We start from the raw sequence: 20230 nt of genomic DNA on the forward strand, positions 1-20230 counted from the left end.
AAAAGATGGCAACACTGTGCTAATTTGACATTTCGGATTAGTCTATGCGTTTCGGTTTCGAAACAAATTTTCTTATGACAATAGTAACTAATATAAACAAAATGAAACCGTATATTGTTCTAATTACTAAACTTCAAAGAAACGCCCTGTTGACTTACATGGAAGGTACGTAAATATTTATTTGTAATGCTTTTGGGTCGTATCTTTACGCACAAAGTGACAAAACTGCAGTACCTATCCGATAGAAATTACAAGATATGTGTCATGGCTTGCTTTTTCGTACAAGGTGGTTGGGTGGGTTAGTTGCATTAGCTACGTCCCCACTTAGTCACTTCAACGCCGACTTCCTCTTCAACTTTTAAATTCTGGTTTTACACCGAGACATTTTATGCATGCGCAGAGGAGATGAATCCGTTTTACTGTCTACATTCGTTCATCACAGCTTACACTTCGTTGAGTCATAGATTATACATCGAAATAGATTCGCAGGTGATGAACAAAATTCATCTCGGTAATACAGCGCCACTACCGAACGTACTTGGGAAACTAATGCAAAAAGTTAAAAGCAAACAGTATGATTTGCAATAACAAATACTTAATTATATTAGTATTTTTTTTACTTACTATTGCAGTCATATTTGTAATAAATAAGCATAATTGAGTGTGTCCTAACGGCAAAATTGGTCATGGAACAAGTTTAGTGCCATCTATCGGTGTACTTTGTATGACATGAATGACAAATATTTTTGTATGCATATTCACCCTCGCAAATAAAAGTCTATGCCCGCCCGAACATCATCTGTCAAAATAATTATACACATCAAGATTTATATCTAACATTACTGAAACTACTGAAGTTACAATGGAAGCAACTGATGCTGTTATGCTAGCGGGGATCAGTGCTGCATTCATTGTACTGCAAAAAATAAAAAAACGGCGAGAAAAACGTCGATCGATTTGGATGAAAGAGTATTTTAAAACCAGAAATTTCGGAATAATGAGGGAAATTGAGACAAACGAAAACGTTCTTTTCCAAAATATCACGCGAATGTCGAAGGCAAGCTTTGACATGTTGTTAGGAATGATTAAAGGAAAAATTGAAAAACAAAACACTCGATTAAGGGAAGCGATACCCCCCGAAATAAAGCTGGCTATCACTCTTCGGTATTTGGCGACCGGTGATTCCTTCATGTCTCTGATGTTTTTGTTTAAGGTATCGAAGCAGTTCATTTCGAAAATGCTTCCAGAGGTGCTAAAAGCAATAATTGAATGTTTGAAAGATTATGTCAAGGTGATTAGTTTATTGATATCATCACTATAAGTAGGTACATAATACGACATCTCAATACTACAACTAGATAACTCTGATTTGGTCATTGTTCGGAAAATGAAATTTAAAAACTTTACTTGATTAACTATCTACCTATAGCTATAATTATTATTTAAAATACAAATGGAAAATTGTGCTTGTCTGATTGGGAACAAATTAAATAATGTTCAACTGTATGGAAAAATAATGTAGATAGGTGTATTATTTTATTTATTTAATGCATTTATGGTTTAAAAGTTATCTCACTTTCAATCACAAAATTAATACAGTATCAATTAATACATTCACACATAATTATTTCAATCTAACGAACCGCAACGCAATTTTAAATGAATCCACGAGCCGGAACGGTATATTTTGGAATTCCGCGAACCACAACGGTGCTCCGGTGCGTTCCGGTCCATTCCGAGCGCTGGTGAAATCAAATTATCTAGGTAGGTAGTTGTAGTATTGAGGTGTCAAATATAATTTATAATATTTGGCATAAGTAGGTACAATTATTTATTATTAAATATAAGATAATTTTCAAGCTCGTATTCGCTGTTCTGGTCTTGATGGAAGAATTGTGGTGACTGAGGAGTTTCCATGGGAGACGGAGAATCAGCTGTCGAGCCTAGTGGAATGTCTTCATTGTACGAAGGATTATTCAATTCGTCCATTTGTATTTGAAAAAGCCGGTTTTGTATATCATTTTTGGCAAGTGCTTGGTTGCGTTTGTTGAGCTTCCTTAATTGGGCTGTAATCATTTGCCCAAAAATTGTCAAATCATCTTTTGCTGATAATTCTTGCGCTGCAACTTTGAGAAAACGAAATGCCTCCTCTTCTTTCTTCTCGTCCTCATCCCTCCTTCTCTTTACATTTCTCTTTGTTCTCAGTGGATGAGCAGAGGTTTCGCTATTTCTAGAAGTAGGAGTACTTAGACTAGGAGTAGAGTGAATATTATCCTGAAACAAAAGACAACATTGTTAATTTTTGCCATTTATTATTTTTCCAGTTACCGGCTGATACACACCAATGGAAAGCAATTGCAAATGAGTTCGACACACGTTGGAATTTTCCTCACTGCATAGGTGCAGTAGATGGAAAACATGTAGTAATACAACGTCCAGAAAACACGGTGGCAGAATTTTATAATTACAAAGGAACCAACAGTATTGTATTGATGGCAATTGTGGACGCCAACTACAATTTTATATATGTAAATGTTGGTTGCCAAGGACGAATATCAGATGGTGGCGTCTTCAAAAATACGGAATTTAGTCAAAGACTTATGAACAATGACTTAGATTTGCCACCAGATGAACCGCTACCTGGCCGCACAATGCCAATCCCATTCACATTAGTGGCAGATGATGCATTCCCATTGTTGAAATATATAATGAAGCCATATAAAATTGATTTGAGTCGAGGATCCCCGAAGAGAGTTTTCAATTATAGGCTCTCAAGAGCAAGGAATATTGTTGAAAATGCGTTCGGGGTACTCGCATCCGTTTTCAGGATCTTTCGGAAGCCTATAGAGATTAATATTGAAAATACTGTTGTTGATATTGTGCTAGCGTGTGTATATCTGCATAATTTTATACGTTTACAACCGGATTCGGGAAGACATTATTCACCCACAGGATGCTTCGATAATGAAGATGCAAGTACAGGAGATACAATTCCTGAATCTTGGAGACAAGTCACTTCAAGTGATAGTGGTATGAGGCCTCTTCAAAGCATTCCACGGAATGTATCAAGAGCTGCGAAGGACATCCAGGATGAGTTTATGCAGTATTTTATGTCGACTGTCGGTTCCATATCACGTCAAAACATACACGTGTAGAGTTATTTATAACAAATGGACGTATTTCTGCAAACAAGATCCAACCCTCACGTGTAACGTGTTGAGAAAATTCAATATTTGAGTTAAGATTGATTTAAAATGATATGTGATTATTTGATTTTATTAAAGTATCCTATCAGATGTTTAAATTAAATAATCACAAATCATATTTTTTAAATCAATCATCTCTCAAATATTGAATTTTCTCAACATGTTACACGTGAGGGTTGGATCTTGTTTGCAGAAATACGTCCAAATGTAGTGTAGAAATAGCTAATAGAAACGGCTGGAGCTATAGCAAATGGGCCCAGATCAAAAAGGAGATAAGACACCAGACCATGCAGCCTCTCATATTGAGGGCGAAGCTACGTTGGACCTGCCTTGGCTACGTGCTACGCCTCAAAAGAATTTCAACATGGAATGCTTGGGTTTCCAATCCAACCTGACTCCGGCATCCTGAAAGGCCGCTAAATACCATTCAATATCATTCGTGAAGATTGAATTTCAACCTGACTTGTCATTTGACAACTAGGGACGGCAGGTTATATGAAAGTATGGTGAGGCAGGCTGGTAATCAAGTTATGGTAATACTTTAACGCGCGTCACATTGACGCTCAGTTTGCATTGGTAAGTCAACATGAAAGGTTCACCTGAGCTAGGTACTATTCAGTAAAAATGGTTGTGTGTAGTGTGTTAAATTGTAAAAACGACAGCAATGAAAAGAATAAACACTTAGGAGCCGTGACGTATCACAAATGAGTATACTTAATTAAATTTATACATGTTAAAATAATAATCATGAATAATCTCTACTGCATAACGTCGTAATTAAATTCGTTCTGTATTACTCTGTTTACACAGCAGCCGTCTATGTATTGCTCAGGACCGCATTTAAGTGAACGCATTGATTATTAATATTATAATGGAATATAAGAAACACATTTTGATTTTATCGTATATTTGAGTATTGTTATATCATTGTATGCGTTGATACTTTGAAATTATTCTCTGTTAATTCTTCGTGGAATCCCAGTACACAAGATTTTTTAAGAATGTGAAGATAGTGAATAACGTTCTATATATTATATATTTATTTTGTTTACCAAATTAATTGATTATGAGAGGTGTTTGTGTTCAGATATTTATAATCCATATACCTATAGATATGTACGTACTAATTGTTGGGATAATGGATCGTTTAGAGGATGTTAAATTATGAACATGGTTTTCTTCATATGATTAACTTTATTATTATCATCATGAATAATAATATACAGAGTAAAAGATTACATTGATTTTGCGACCGTTACAATAGACCTTCGATTATACACTGATGTCACGCCGGACACTCAAGTGAACATTTAACTGTAATTAGTATTAATTAGTATTTAGCATTGACTGACAGCCAGTGCCGTAGTTAAACATATTTATAATATTCTTATATTATTACTTATAATATTTAGTTATGTTATTATATTAGACGGCTATATATATCAACACGCCTCTTAGCCGTTTAATTACTTTTGTACTTGTACATTAGATTAACTTCAGTCTTTGACGATTTTCCAGGAAGCTCGTTTTATCCAATGCTTTGGTAAAGATGTCCGCTATATTATTTTTTGAATCAACTTTTACTATGTCAATCGTCTTGTTTTGGTAATGTTCGTTTACATAATGAAATTGAATTTCAATGTGTTTGGAGTTTTTTGTAAAATTTCCAAACTTTGCAATAGCGACCGCTCCGCTATTGTCCTCGTGAATTTTGATTGGTGTATTTATTTTTAAATCAAAACTTTCGTTACATATATTTCTCACAAATAAAATTTCTGTGACTGCTTCTGACAGTGCTATATATTCCGCGAAAGTGGAGCATTTTGTAACCACATTTTGTTTTTTTGACTTCCAAAAAATTAAATTTCCGTTTAGTCGAATTGCGTAACCGCTCGTCGATTTTCTGTCTATATTGTCGCCCGCATAGTCCGAGTCGACGTAACAATCTATTTTATCGTTCTTTTCGTTTTTGCCATATCTTAATTTTAGATCTTTGGTCTTTAATAAGTATTTTAGAATTCGCATCGCATACTTGTAATGGGTTTTGTCGTAGCAGTTTTGAAAACGGCTTAAGTAATTAACGCTGTACGCGATATCAGGTCTAGTGCCTGAGCTTATGTATAAAAGTTCGCCGATCAAGTTTCTGTATTTTATTGATTCATCTGTTTCGCTCGCTTGATCGATTTTTAGGTTTGTCTCCATTGGAGTTTCGTATAGTTTAGAATTTTCTAACTGATATTTAGAGGCTAATGATTCGATATATTTTGTCTGGCTTAGCTTCATGTTGTTTTGATCTTTATTGTAATCTATATCGATGCCTATATAACTTTTAACCTCATTAAGGTCTTTCATCGTAAATCTTTTCATTAAACTTTTCTTAATTAAGTCAATTTTTAATTTGTCTTTCCCACAGATCAACAGATCGTCTACGAATACCAGGAGATATATTGATTCCTTATTTTCGGTTTTTACATAAAGACAATTATCGTATTCGCTTCTCTTGAAATCTAATTTTTTTACATATTCATCGAATGTTTCGTACCACGCAAGTGGACTTTCTCGCAAACCATATAACGCTTTCTCTAGTTTGCAGACTTTATTTTTTTCTTTTTGATAGCCTTTTGGCTGGTAAATATAAACTTCGCTTTTAACTGGTCCATTGAGAAATGCGGTCTCAACGTCCATCTGGTCAATGAAGAGATTATTCGTTGTGCAATAACTCACAAGAATTTTAAAAGTTAACATTTTTCCCACCGGGGAATAAACGTTTTCCAAGTGTTCACTTTGTTGAAAGCCGCGTACTACTAGACGCGCTTTATATGTATCATCGCTCTTTCTTTTAAATATCCATTTAACATCGATTATTTTCTTATCAGTCGGCTTATCGACTAGACACCATGTTTTGTTTTTATTTAGACAGTTAATTTCTGAATCCATCGCCGCTCGCCAATGGTCAGAGTCTTTTGAGGTTAAAGCTTCCTCATATGTACTTGGCGCATTTGCGTTTATGTAATTAACGTATATACAGTGAGCTATAGGATTTCCGTAACGCTCAACTGTCTTTTTTTCGCGTGCGGATACTCGTCTAGTTTTAACTTTGACCGATTCGCTCGCCTGTTCATTTTCAACAAATACTTCATTATCATTATCATTTTCACGCTCATTTTCACTTTCGCTTAATTCGATCTCCGAGCCCTGCTCATTTAGATCAATGTTTACACGGTTTTGTGATTCGTTACTTCCGTCGAAAGTGTTTTCATTAGTCTGATTTTCTAGGCATATTAGTCTTGTACCTTTTTCGATAACCTGCACATGTCTTGCCTCGATCACCTTATTTTTAACCAAAACTCGGTACCCGAAATGTGCATATCCTACGAGTACTCCGATTTGTGACTTATCGTCCCATTTTTTTCTGTTTATTTCCGGAATTCGGACAAAAACTCTTGAGCCATAAATTTTTAAATGTTTGGCTTTCGGCTTAACCCCGAAAAATATTTCATAAGGCGTTTTATTCTCGCACGTATTTGCGATAGTTCGATTTTTTAAATAGGCAACTGTATTTATTGCCTCGGGCCAATAAATTTTACTTATGCGCGCCTCTTTAATTAAACATCTTGCTATGTCCATTGCTGATCTGTTATAACGTTCAGCGACTCCATTGAGTTCGTGTACGTTTGTCGGACATGGTAAAATTTCGATTCCCTTTTTGTTTGCAAATTCGTATATTTCTCGATTTAAATATTCGGTCCCCTTATCGCATTGCAATCTTTTTATTGATTTCCCGAATTGATTCTCTACAAAGTTAATGTGATTTTTGAGACACTCGGCCGTTTCTGATTTATTTTTTATACAATAAATTTTTGCACATTTGCTGTAATCGTCTATGACAGTCAAAAAGTATTTTTCACCTTTATAGCCCACAATATTGTGCGGACCGTTTAGATCGGTGTGTATTATTTCGTTTATTGCTGTTGTTTTCGCGCGATGATTTTCAAAAGGTAAATTTGCCATTTTACTTTCAATACATGTCGCGCATTTCATTTCTTGTTTTTCAAGATGGTCTGGTAGTCCATCAAGTAACTTATCTTTTACTATTTTTTCTAGATATCTAAAGTTTACATGGCCTAACGCTCGATGCCACTTTTCCTTTTTTGTTAATCTCGTTGTATTTGTGAAGGCTTCATTTGGATAATCATTGTATGTACTAATCTTGCTTGAATCTTTAGGAATTTTTACAAAGCTAGTCATGTAGTATAAATCATTTATTTTATTAGCCACTGCTATAAGGTTTCTGGTTTTTTTATCAAAGATTTTGGCGTTTGAATCGCGCGCTACTATTGTGCAATTTTGTGTTATTTTTGAAAAACTTAACAGATTTTTCTTTAAACCTTCTACCAAATAGACGTTTTTTAGTTCTACTAGCTCAACATTATTATGGGTTTTAAAGTAACTTACAATATTTCCCACTTTTGTTGCTCGCAACTTTTTGCCGTCGGGTAGGTTTACGTCGATTGGCTCTTTAACCTCAACGCAACTTGAATAGAACTTATCGCTTTTCACTAGGTGATCTGTGCACCCGCTATCGAGTAGCCACTTTATTTCACTCTCACTTGTTTCTTCACTGTTTGCACTGAGTTTATGATGATTTACTTGAAGAGCCCACGTGTTCAAGTTTAGTTGTTGTTGCTGCTGCTGGATGCCTCTGCCTCGGCTGCCGCCTCGCTGGTATCTTGTGCCTCTGCCTCTCTGATATCCAAATTTCTCGTTATTGTTTTTGTTCGTCGGCTGTTGTGGTGTATTGCCGCTGTTTCTGGTGCTGGGCCCATATCCCTGCTGTAGATTGTCGGTTTGATTTGCGAACCAACACTGTTGCTGCTTGTGTCCTTGCTTATTGCATATATAGCACAGGGCTTTTGTTTTTGTTTTTGTATTGAATGTGCTTACATTCGTCTTTTGTGGATTTTCCGTGTTTGTTAGGCTTTTTTCCTTGATTTTCGATTTGACATATTCCATTGTTTGTTTTTCCGCCGGAACTATGTCAATGAAATCACCTATCGCACTATAGCTTAACGGTAGTGCCTTTATTAAATATCTTATCTGCTCTTCTTGTTGAAGAGTACCACCTGCATTTACATATTCATTGCAGGTTTTCTGGAAGTCTAAGAAGAAATCATCGACAGTTGCATAGTTTTTCATTTTAATTTCCACGATTTTTGACCTGCAGATTATCTGCATCGGCGTTGATTTCGTTGAGTGTATTTCATCTAGTTTTTTCAGCATTGTCAATGTCGTGTCGCAGTTCTTGATAAATTCTAATTGGCTATCTGAAACTGCACTAATTAGAATGGTTTTGGCTTTTAAATCTAGTTTTTTCCATTCCGCATATTTTTCTGTTGTTTCCATTGTTCGGATTGCTGGCGCTTGACACTCGTTGTATTCTAGAATGTTCAGCAATCTGTATTTCCAGCTATTGTAATTCCTTCCTTCGAAGATTGGTATATTTACCTCTGTGATCTTCGTTAGATTTGCCATTTTCGTAATAATAATTTTATTTATTATTTATTTATTTTTCTTTTTTATTGAATTATTTTGCAGCCTTACGCCGCCACTGCGTTTCACTTAACCAAGCGGTCTGTTTTCTGATCCGCTGTGATCGCACTTTTATTATTGTCACCGGGAACCCGCGGTACAATTTACGGAGCACTGGTTTTACGTTTTTAAACCACGTTGCACTAGTTTTATATTTAAACCGCGTTCTGCTACCATGTTGGGATAATGGATCGTTTAGAGGATGTTAAATTATGAACATGGTTTTCTTCATATGATTAACTTTATTATTATCATCATGAATAATAATATACAGAGTAAAAGATTACATTGATTTTGCGACCGTTACAATAGACCTTCGATTATACACTGATGTCACGCCGGACACTCAAGTGAACATTTAACTGTAATTAGTATTAATTAGTATTTAGCATTGACTGACAGCCAGTGCCGTAGTTAAACATATTTATAATATTCTTATATTATTACTTATAATATTTAGTTATGTTATTATATTAGACGGCTATATATATCAACACTAATTATATTATGTTTTTATATATCCGTGTTTCTTATTTTTAAATGATTAGTTGATATTATTAATTCGAAAATTACTTATTAATCCTCTTAATATTTAGCATAACAGAAATATTGGAAAGTTGTTAAGTATAACCTAATTAAACCCAAACTAATTACAAATATGTAAGTTAAACTTAATTAATGCTGAATTAATTACAGTGATGGGATATTTGCAAGAATTTCATGTGTTTTCAATGTGTATATCTTTATGTAAACTTTATTTTTGTAATATAATATGATTACATAATATATCTTTTTATAATTTTATTTACTTTAATTAAGTAATTTATTGCTATTGTTATTATTATAATTACTTGTATTACTTTTGAAAGACATGTAGGCAAGTACCTAAAAAACCTACCAATCTTTTCATAAATTTCCAACATTCAAATATAATTATACTAAAATCCTAACAGTGTTGTTATTTTAAACCTTCCTTCGCTGAACATTATTATATTATATGAGTACGTTATAATTACGGTCAAAGGGCCAACGTAAATCCTCCGTGATGCCTTTTTTTCATCACGTCACTTTTTCTCGTAAGTTGTCGGCATGCTTCATTCGGTTGCATGAGTAAGCTGTTTCTTTGCCTATCATATATTTAGTACATCTATGGTTGACAACTTCAAGCCAACTGGATTCCAAATACCATCCACAGATTTCATTAAAAAATTATAATACAGTATCTACCTATTAAAATTATCAATTGGACTTACATTATTCATGTCTTCAATTATTATTATCCCAGAATTTTCAGTCATCACAGAGGTAGGTGAGGTTACGGAGTCCTTTGTAGTACGTGGTGTAACAGAGTCTGCTACGAACAACATTGACTCATATGCAAACCACGAGGGTTCATGCTTGTTGTCAGCCCCAGCGCCACTCTTCGTTTCCTTTGTTTTATGGTACTCCTTGGAAAAGTAGGACCTTAAGCTTTTTATTTTATTTTTTACTCCTAAAACTGACATTCCAAACTTTCCTGCCAATAATATGTAGGCATCATTGCGCTTCAGTTTGTTCGTATAGTCTTTATGGGTTATATCCCATAATGCGAATTGTGCCCTATAGTCCTCAATAAAATTCATTGTCATCATTTCAGTCGACATTTTGCAAAAAAGTCGTAATATTTCAATACTAACATGCATCCAATATGATCTATTCATAGAGATTAGAGGCTCAAATAAATACATTTATTGACAACGCAACTGACAGCCAAATGCACGAACGACCCGAATCTTACCGAAAAAATACGAAGCTGCTGGGGTGTTGAACAGAATTCCAAGCCGGTCGGATCGCAGTGCGTTAGTACTTTCATCACAAAATGGCGGCCATTTTCAACCCGATTTCAAGGTCGACGACGCATGCCCTGAGTTCAATTCGTGAGACGTATGGAAAAGTCCCGAGTGTAGACCCGGCTATTGATGTGGAGCTAATTAGGTTCTCCATTTATATCTTTAATTTTCTTTATGGCCAGGATTAAATATTTTGTGTAGTATTCTTGAGTTATTGCTTAGTACTTCGCGAGGCTTTTGGAGGTCAATTTCATAATTATGCTGTCTATATCGAGTCCTGAGAGTCCATCGCTCCCTTTCTAGTCTAGGGCAGTCGTTGATGAAATGCCACACAATTCGAGATGTGTTGCCGTCACATGGACAACAGTCATCATCCCTCAATTTAAATCTTTTTAGATAAGCTCGCACCGCTCCGTGGCCTGTCAGTATCTGTGTGAGTTCGTGTGATATTTTTAAGTTCCTGGCAAGAGTGATATATTATAGATCAGAAGATTGGGTAAAGCCAGCAGAGCATCTCCCACCCGGAGCCAGTCTCGGGTACTATACATGGAAAGCCCTAAACAGACTGAGAACCATGGTAGGGCGCACCTGATGAAGTGGGGGTTCTCTGATGACCAAACCTGCAAGTTCGGTGAAATGCAAAGTACGGAGAATCTATTTTCATGCAAGGCTTGCCCAGTAAGCTGCAACTTCGACTAGATCCTACAAGCCGAGGAAAATAGTGGTTGCCTTCGGTAACATCTGGAGTGTATCTCATATTTTTCCACACTCGCTATCTATAGCTTGTTATACGACATCCAATATGGCAAGCCGGTCCCCATTAATTTTCTGTTCCCTTCAGCGACATTCATGCCGAGTGCTTCTTACTATGTTCCATGTAAACAATATATATCTATCATCTTTTCAGAAAATCCTGTGCTGGTGAATTTACCATTGAATCAATGTGATACCACGATGACTAAGCAGCTCTGGGTGAAACTAAATGATAAGCTTAACACTCTGGGGCCGATGCGCACACCCATACTTTGGAAGAAGGTAAAGCCAAAGTTCCATAGTAAAAACATTGATAGTAGAGACCAGTTATGTTGAAGAAAAATCATTTCCTATGCCGGTCAAGGATAAAAAGTAATATTGTCTACATACAAGATACACCAGTGGCGAAGGGTGGAGGTAGGCTGTTGAGATCCGACATACATAGTGCACAATAAACTTTGTCAGCCACAGTCCATAGTCTACCCTCACCCTTCGTTTGTGATCCCTTGTAATCCTTTGCACCAATCTTCATCAATTATTGTCAATTTAAAATTCATCGCTGTTTGTGATTACAGTATATTGAAAAAAACACCATATTATCTTGTTATGTATATTTTTTTTTGTTTTAAATAAATACTTTAGTGGAAAATAAAAAATGAAAAAAGGAAAAATCGGCTCTATGTTACGACGCTACTCCCTGGGTAAACGTCAGATTTTTTTCAATATTTGAAAGCATCTAAGTGACACTTTTTGAGCATAGACAATCTTTGAAAAAATGCTATTATATGGGTAACACGCTATTATAAGTACATATATAAAAATCTTTTACAATGAAAAATAGATTACAAAAATCAGTATAGCATATTAGACTTCGCCAATGCATTTCATAAAATTTAAATAATTTATTATAAAGTAACCTTCGACACAAAGACACTCGTGCTTAAACCTTCATATAAAAACGCTTCAAATAGGTAGGTAAGTATGCGAAAATAAGGAAAATTTTTCAAAATAACGTTATAGATAATTTAGCCGTGTTAACTAAACGATATTGTTATTATTTCAGATTATTCCGACACAAATTTAATCAATAAAATAAGAAATACGAGTGAGATGAAATGAGCCATTGAATGGCTTTTATTTACTCTTTAATTAGTGATTGTTTTTATAAGATAATAATATTTATCCATAGTCAGTATTCCGTATTTGAATTCATTTAATTAAATGTATAATAAATAAAACAGGCTCCAGTTTATGAGCCCCAAAAACATTTCGCCTCCACAAACAAATGGCCCGGTCAAATAGCCTCGATAAAACGGCTTACACTGATTGAAATTAAACGTCACTGGTTTTCATTAAAATGCCACTTTTCCTACTTAAAACTTACCTTTCGGCATAATATACCTATCATAAATATTCATGAAGCGTGTTTTCATATTACATAATATACCAAACTAACCTCATAATTTTTTTAAATCTTAATTTTCTCGGTTATGCTTTCAACCTAGGGGCAGACTACAACTTAATTTATTATAACTACTATCTTATTGCTTGTCTTAAAGGCCGACGAAAAAACTTTGGAATATGTAAATAAGTGTTTTATGAAACGTATCTGCATTGCAACCTCGCTTATCGTCGGCTTTTGTGGACGACATTAATTATTATTGAATCAAAATTAGCCATTTACAAGGTTGAAAAAGACGTAGCTTTATTTAAAAAGAAAGAACGCTCGAAAGAAATAGGAACTTGCATATTTCATTACGCTTCGACATGATAACAAAATATTACTATATATTATTATTGAAACGATCAATCGATAATATTAGTCTATGGGCCAACCTATCAATATTGAACAGTATTGCAAGCTGTCAAAAATGGCAACTTATCGGCAGAATAATAATAAGTATACAATGCCGGGTTATGAGTACCAATTTCAGTTAATAACTATCAATCCAACCATCTCCAGAGAGAGAGAGAATTCTCGTGAACGGGATTCAATAAGGTAAGAGAAATAATTTATCTATGATATTGTACGTTTATTGATGGAAGAGAGGAGAAGACAACTAATTTGCGAGCATCTATATGAACATTCATCGCATTTATAAGGTTTTTTTTATCAGTATTGCCATTCCATAATATGTTTTAAGCTTACTAGTTATTTTTAAATTACATATTTGATTATATTGGAAATCACATTCATCACACGCAAATGGGTTTTCTCCTGAATGTGTAAGCTCATATTATGAACTTACACATTAGAACTTTAAGTTCTTTCATTGAATAAGTTTATGTAATTTGATAATGTTTCTGATATTTCTTCGATATACCTTCTGTTGAAAATAATGTAATTACATTATTCTAGATACTGTAAACATCTCTACAGTCTTTTGATGTTGGGAAATTGAAAAATCAAGAGTTACGTATTTTTATCAACATAATGAATAGCTAAAAATACAATGTTCTAAAAATCGGATGCTCTTGATTTTTTTTTCTAGCAAACGTATATAAGTATAGACATCTTATCCGTGGTATGCTCAAAATACCTAAACTATCGACTTACCAACTTTTGGCAGCAACGTATTGAATACGTTGTTTAAGAACTCATAAACTTACACATTCAGTAGAAAAACCAGTTGCGTGTGATGATTGTGATTTGAAATGTAATCAAATATGTCATTTAAAACACCTTGTAGTCTTAAAATATGTTGAATGACAATTAATACTGGTGCACACCCTCACAAATGCGATTTGTGTTCATATAGATGCTCGCGAATTAAATTTTAAAAAGACACAATGACGCATTCTGAAGAAAATCTAATAAATGCAATGTATGTTCATATAGATTCTCGCGAATAATATGCGTACTTGCCAGACCGAGGATTAGAACCTGTGACCCTCGACGCAATAGGCCAACTCTTAAGCTGCGCCGGCATTTTTGGTGACTGGTGAAAAACCTTATAAATGCAATGTATGCTCATATAGATGCTCGGAACTTAGTCATCCTTAAAACAAACAAATGACCAATTCTGGTGAAAAACCTTTAAAATGCGATGTATATTCATATAAATCCGTGCGACTTAGTTGTCTTAAAACACATGAAATGATTATATACATATATAGAAAATACTCGTGTAAAATCTTATAAATGCAATGTATGTTCATTTGGATGCTCGCGACGGAGTAATCGTCAAACATATGTAAAGATACTTAATGGTGAATAACCTTTTAAATAAATTGTCTACCTATACGGAGCCTCGGCACAACATTATCTTAAAGTTCATAAAACGAAACATGAGAAAAACCATTTGCGTGTGATCTATTTCATTTTAAATGTAAACAAATATGTCATTTATAAACTCATAAACGTGATGAATTTAAATATAAATGTAAACAGATATGTAGGTCGGTACGTTGTTTAAGAACTCATAAACTCACACATTCAGAAGAAAACCATTTGCGTGAAACAATTGTCGAAGCCGTCAGAGGCAATAACTTTTTAAAGTACCTACAAAACTTCATTTGATATCGATTCTGAAGAGCATAATATGAAGTTCTTGTCTAACACTTCTCTCCTAACATAATACATACCAGAACTACAAGCATACGTTGCACCATATGGAGAAACAGAGAAAAAGAAAAAAATCATAATACCTATGCAAATATTTTTAGGAAGAGTTAAGTGCCTGCAAGGTAACTCATATATACAAAATAAATATAAATGTCATTCCAATATTATCTTTTGAAGAAAATATCGTTGCATAAAAATATATTGCATTTTTCAAAAATATGCATACCTAATTGTATTCTAATAACTTATTTATTTTAATTTGCGGATCATATTGTTAAAAAACAGTAGGTACCTAAGAATAATTAAAATTACTGCTTTTCCCGTATGCAACTGACATTGATCTATTCAAAATCATAAATAAAAAGATAAATGTTAAGAATGTTGAATGTTTTTGTAATTTTGACACTTTTTTGTAATCTAAAATCAATTTTAAGGTAGTCTATTATAAACAGACATATTTAGTGAGCATTACACCGTTTTGGCTATTTTGTATAGACTCTTTTGAATGTTCCAAACGGATGCGGTTGTTTTTGTTCGGGATATTTTCACGGGGTACTTAGTGAAAATGGAAAAATGCGAATTTTTCGCGTAATTTAAATGAAAAAACAATAAAAACCTCATGAAAAATCATGTAATTAAATTACTCAAAGGTGTGTAATTAAAAAAAGTTTGGTTTTAAAACTTGATGGCCGCTCAAAATTAAATTACTAGCTTAATATAAGAGATAAAAATTTAAAAAATCGTGTTCAAAGTAACATAAATATACCTAATCAGATGCATTTAACAAAAAAAATTTAAGGCTAATTTATTGGTTCAAGTATCAAGTCAATAGAGACCAAACGTTTAACTGGAACACCCAATTTGAAATTGGAATTTTTCTGTTATTATATGTGCACAAACGAAAGAAAATCGTGCACAAACGTGCACTAACGATGCACAAACAAATGCACCCAAAAAAAGTTGGAGTTTTAACATTGGGTGATCCAGGTAAATGGACCTGAAATAATTTATCTATGATATTGTACGCTTATTAATGGTTTCTGGTAATTTAAATTCATTTTACCTCTATCTCCATGGATGTCAGATAACTGTCAAAATATACGAATGCATTGCTTGAAAGTTCTCATTATATGCCAATTACTTCATAATGTGCCGATATATTATTTCATAAGCCTAGAATATTGTATAATTGTAACTATTTCATTTTTTTTCTACATCCAAAAATAACGATTTATTTTTGTTTCAGCTGTCACAAACTAATCAATATTATCCGGATAATCGACTAATAGATACGTCACAAGGTAATAATTTAATCACCAAATATAATTTATATAAGTTAATCGAACGTTTTGACAATGCCTGTGTTTCCCAAGGATTAAATTCAATTTACTAAAGTGGAATATTGTTTTGATTCCAGCCTGTTTTCACGCTGAAATGGAGGCCTTTGGAACAGATGATCAGAGCAGGATTACGCATTCGTATGGACTCGGGTGTCGACACGCCCGAGAACCCACTTCCTGGTCCATCTCGGACACAAAGGAGGTCAAGGGAGTGACCGGTGTGGAAGAAGAAGTAGGTGAGGTCGTTCGTGGTAGGCGAGGACATGAAAGGCGTACCTAGTGCTCGTGTGACTGAATCGTGGTCAACAGCAGAATAAACTCCAGCACCTGGGCAGTTTACAGTAGTGTCGGGTTGGCTGGTGAAAAACATTAGTCTGTGGGACTATTCGCAAAAATAGAGGTCTTCAACTTGTTTCCAGTCTTTGAACGGAAGGGCGAGTTGGTTATCTGTATAAAAGGAGATATTACGTATCTTACATTCTTGGAGAGATAAGCCCATAGTGAGGATATCATCTATCCATTTCAGCGACATGATTTGGGCCTCAATTACAGAAATAAACGACAAGTATTGTAGCCAACGTAATAATAATTGTATTGTTAATTAGGTATTAAGTTAATTAATATTTCACTGTTCTCTGTGAACGTAATTATTGTCTTCGCTTATAATAGCGGTTATTTTTATTGTCTACGATTATAATAGCTGGATAGCCATGGTTGTCTATGCTCAAAAAATGGCATTTAGATACTTTCAAGTGTAAAATAAAAAATCTGACGTTTATCCAGGGAGTACGGTCGTAATATAGAGCCGAAAAATCTCACCTAATCTAAAATTTTAGTGCTCGAATGTAATGTTGAAAAACATATTTTGATTGTTAATTCCTAAATTAGTAGTCAATGTACTTGGCAGAGAAGAACTGAGACTAAAAAAATAGATGTAACTAGGGTAGGCTTTTAACCAGCAGATAATTGCCCTCCGCTTATAATAATGAAATTAAAATTAATAAGTATTTCCTCTGTGAAGCTGTACTTTTTTCAGATGTGGTGCGAACTAGTATTTTCGACCAAACGAACTATGCACCGATTCCAGAAAGCCAGGGAAAGAGGCTGGGTGGGCGCACTTCGATTAACAGACATGAAGAGAAGGATAGCTGTGTTGATGGCGTCTCTAACTGTGTCGGGGGTTGTCGAAGACAGACCGACGCAAGACCTATGTTTTCAGTTATATCAAAAAACATGCTTCAGACAATTTTGATAAAGCTTGCGCTCACTTACACCTTAGTATCTTGGACATTAACTCGTGATTATTTTTAAAGGACAAATACAATGCTCAGTGCAGTTCAATCAATTAGGATTCGGAGAATGCTGGCTAGGTCATGTGCACCGTATGAACGATAATGTAATTTAAGAAGCATGCCAAATGTTTTCTGGCAAGATGGAACCGCCAATGACAGCCATATATTTGAATGTCTATTCAAATAAATATGACTGACAAAATTTAGTTTGCACTATTTATGTCGGATCTTGACATGCCTACCTCCACCCTTTGTCACTGCCGTGTTAGATCCTTATGTAAGTTATTCGTGCCTTTACAGAGTAGAGGTTGTATCTACAGATAAATGGATGTTAGCCACTTGCTCAGAGACTCAAGACTATAAACACACATTGAAAAAATGTGTTAATTTGTCACACCCAGGATTTGAATCTGAGACTTACAAATTTATAGGCCAACAAGTTAACGTACGCCAATCGCATGCGCAATTATCTTACCTGCCAACAGCAAATGAAACTTTCTTTTAATAATGATCAAATGATTCCGCTGAGTGGGAGACAGATGAAAAAAGATGTTTTATAAGAAAAATTCTATGGATTCCGTTGGCTTCCTTTACCAATTGTGAGAAATTTCCCTTATGCCGGACCACGCTTCTTTACCTATCGTTCGAGAAGTTTGTATTTTACTTTTTAGGAAATTCGAAGGAAGAAGTACATGCGGTGGAAACCCACGAATCTAATATGATAAAAAAAACAACCGTGAACGTCTCAAACATTATATTATAGCCTAGGTAGGTACCTAGTAGTAATGTACCTACGTGAGTGTTTTGTATTTATCTTTAAAATGGAAGAATTTTTAGCTAATTGTCATTGAAGTTTACTTCTAATGCCATATTTTGTTGTTGACAATAGTTAAGAAATATTACTAATTTTGATGGCTAAATCTGATTGATTTGAAATACCTAACAAAACAGAGAATAACTCTCTTTTCCTGGAGAGTGACCTCCAATAGTATTGCGTATGTTTTTTTTTTCGACCATGTCCGATCCTAATAGGATTATAATATGCGCCTGCACAGGGTGGAGAACAGATTTTGTTTCTACGAGAAATAGATGGATTGCGTATGTAACAATTAATTTAGATTGAAGTGCGATTTTTTATCAGAAGACTTGTCTAGAAGTCTGGAATGAGTGTCCGAACTGCATAGTTTAAATTAAATAGTTTAAAAACTTTAAATATTTTAATCACTTTGTCAAATGTTTCACAAGGTACTATTACCAAGGGAGAGAACATACATAATATGAATTATTGGTAAGGGTTATAGCGCGATGCTCAATCGTCTGTCATTATTACAACAAAACACTATGCAGAAAGCCTTTTATAGTTTTGATCGAGTTGTCTATGGTCCACCAAATCTGCAATAGCTTCGTTCTGTTTTTCTATTGAAAATATTACCATATATAAAAATTCTCTTTTTCATAATTTAGGTAAATTATTTTGTAATTGTTAAACGATGACAAAAATATGAAAAATATACAAAATAAATTCAATAACTATAAATACAGATTTAATATTTAATTAAAATGTCTCCGCAATTAGTGAATTATATAAGTTATTTTTTGACCCATGTTTTTCCCGATACGGTAACACTTGCCGTTGAAATGTCAGATTTTGTAATTTACAATAATTAATACAAATATGCCATGATGTGAATAATTATATAGAGTGATTAAAACTAATATTACCATGTTGGTGTGTAGGTAACTAAGTACTTATATAATTCAACTACCTATCTATTGGTTTAATATTACATAAATATCTAAATCTGAATAAGAAAAGTTAATTCGTAATTCATTGATACTGACATTTCAATTAGATAATCGGTTTAACTAAATTAAGACATGTACAGAATCAAGAAAGTAAAGGAAAACATGTATTAAATGTCACGGATATTTAATAGTTGTTCAATACCCATATTGAAATCAATTGTGAAATGAATTTGAGTGTATTGGCTGTTTTAAAGATACGTAAATTTATTTTGACAGCAGCTGTCAGTGGAATGGAGATAAAATATAGTACGCGTTGTCACCTGTTGAAAATGAAAATTTTCCCGATTTATCATAGTCGGCTTGTTTTTTTTAGGAAAAATATTTCGTCGCGGGCCGCAGGTTCCCAAATTTTCATGGTCGGCTCGTTTTTTTTAGGACAAATATTTCGGCACGTTCCCAAATTTTCATGGTCGGCTTGTTTTTTTTAGGAAAAATATTTCGCCGCGGGCCGCACGTTCCCGATTTTTCGTGGTCGGCTTGTTTTTTTTGGGAAAAATATTTCGCCGCGGGCCGCAGATTTCCAAATTTTCGAAGACCACTCGATTGCGAAATGGCAAATGCAGAATTATAGTACTTTTATATAAAATTATAGTACGATTTTCAAAATTATAGTATTTTGGGCGTACTATACCTATTTTATATCGTACATAGTACGCGGACCAAAATTATAGTACAAATACTATAATTATAGTACGGTTGGCAACACTGTAACAAAAGTAGTCTATGGTTAAGGATTCCTTATCTCTATAATCTATAGTTAACAGATGGATTTCGGCCATTTACCAATTTTACTGTAAGTTTGTGGTAAGTACGAATTGAGCATTACGCCCTTAGTTTAATATTATAAAAG

General features: G+C 34.2%; 1 protein-coding gene across 1 annotated transcript; it reads left to right on the forward strand.

Moving 5' to 3' along the window:
- Positions 1–28: 28 nt before the first annotated feature.
- On the forward strand, positions 29–19069 carry LOC147076717 (uncharacterized). Its single transcript, XM_085940417.1, has 3 exons — positions 29–165; positions 11532–11659; positions 17304–19069. Exons 1-3 carry the CDS (start codon positions 45–47, stop codon positions 17532–17534), a joined length of 480 nt encoding a protein of 159 aa, XP_085796543.1. The 5' UTR covers positions 29–44; the 3' UTR covers positions 17535–19069.
- Positions 19070–20230: the final 1161 nt, after the last annotated feature.

Source organism: Rhyacophila brunnea, unplaced genomic scaffold (assembly GCF_057557595.1).
Source record: "Rhyacophila brunnea isolate RB1 unplaced genomic scaffold, BYU_Rbru_1.0 scaffold_13, whole genome shotgun sequence".
Classification (NCBI taxonomy): Eukaryota; Metazoa; Arthropoda; class Insecta; order Trichoptera; family Rhyacophilidae; genus Rhyacophila; species Rhyacophila brunnea.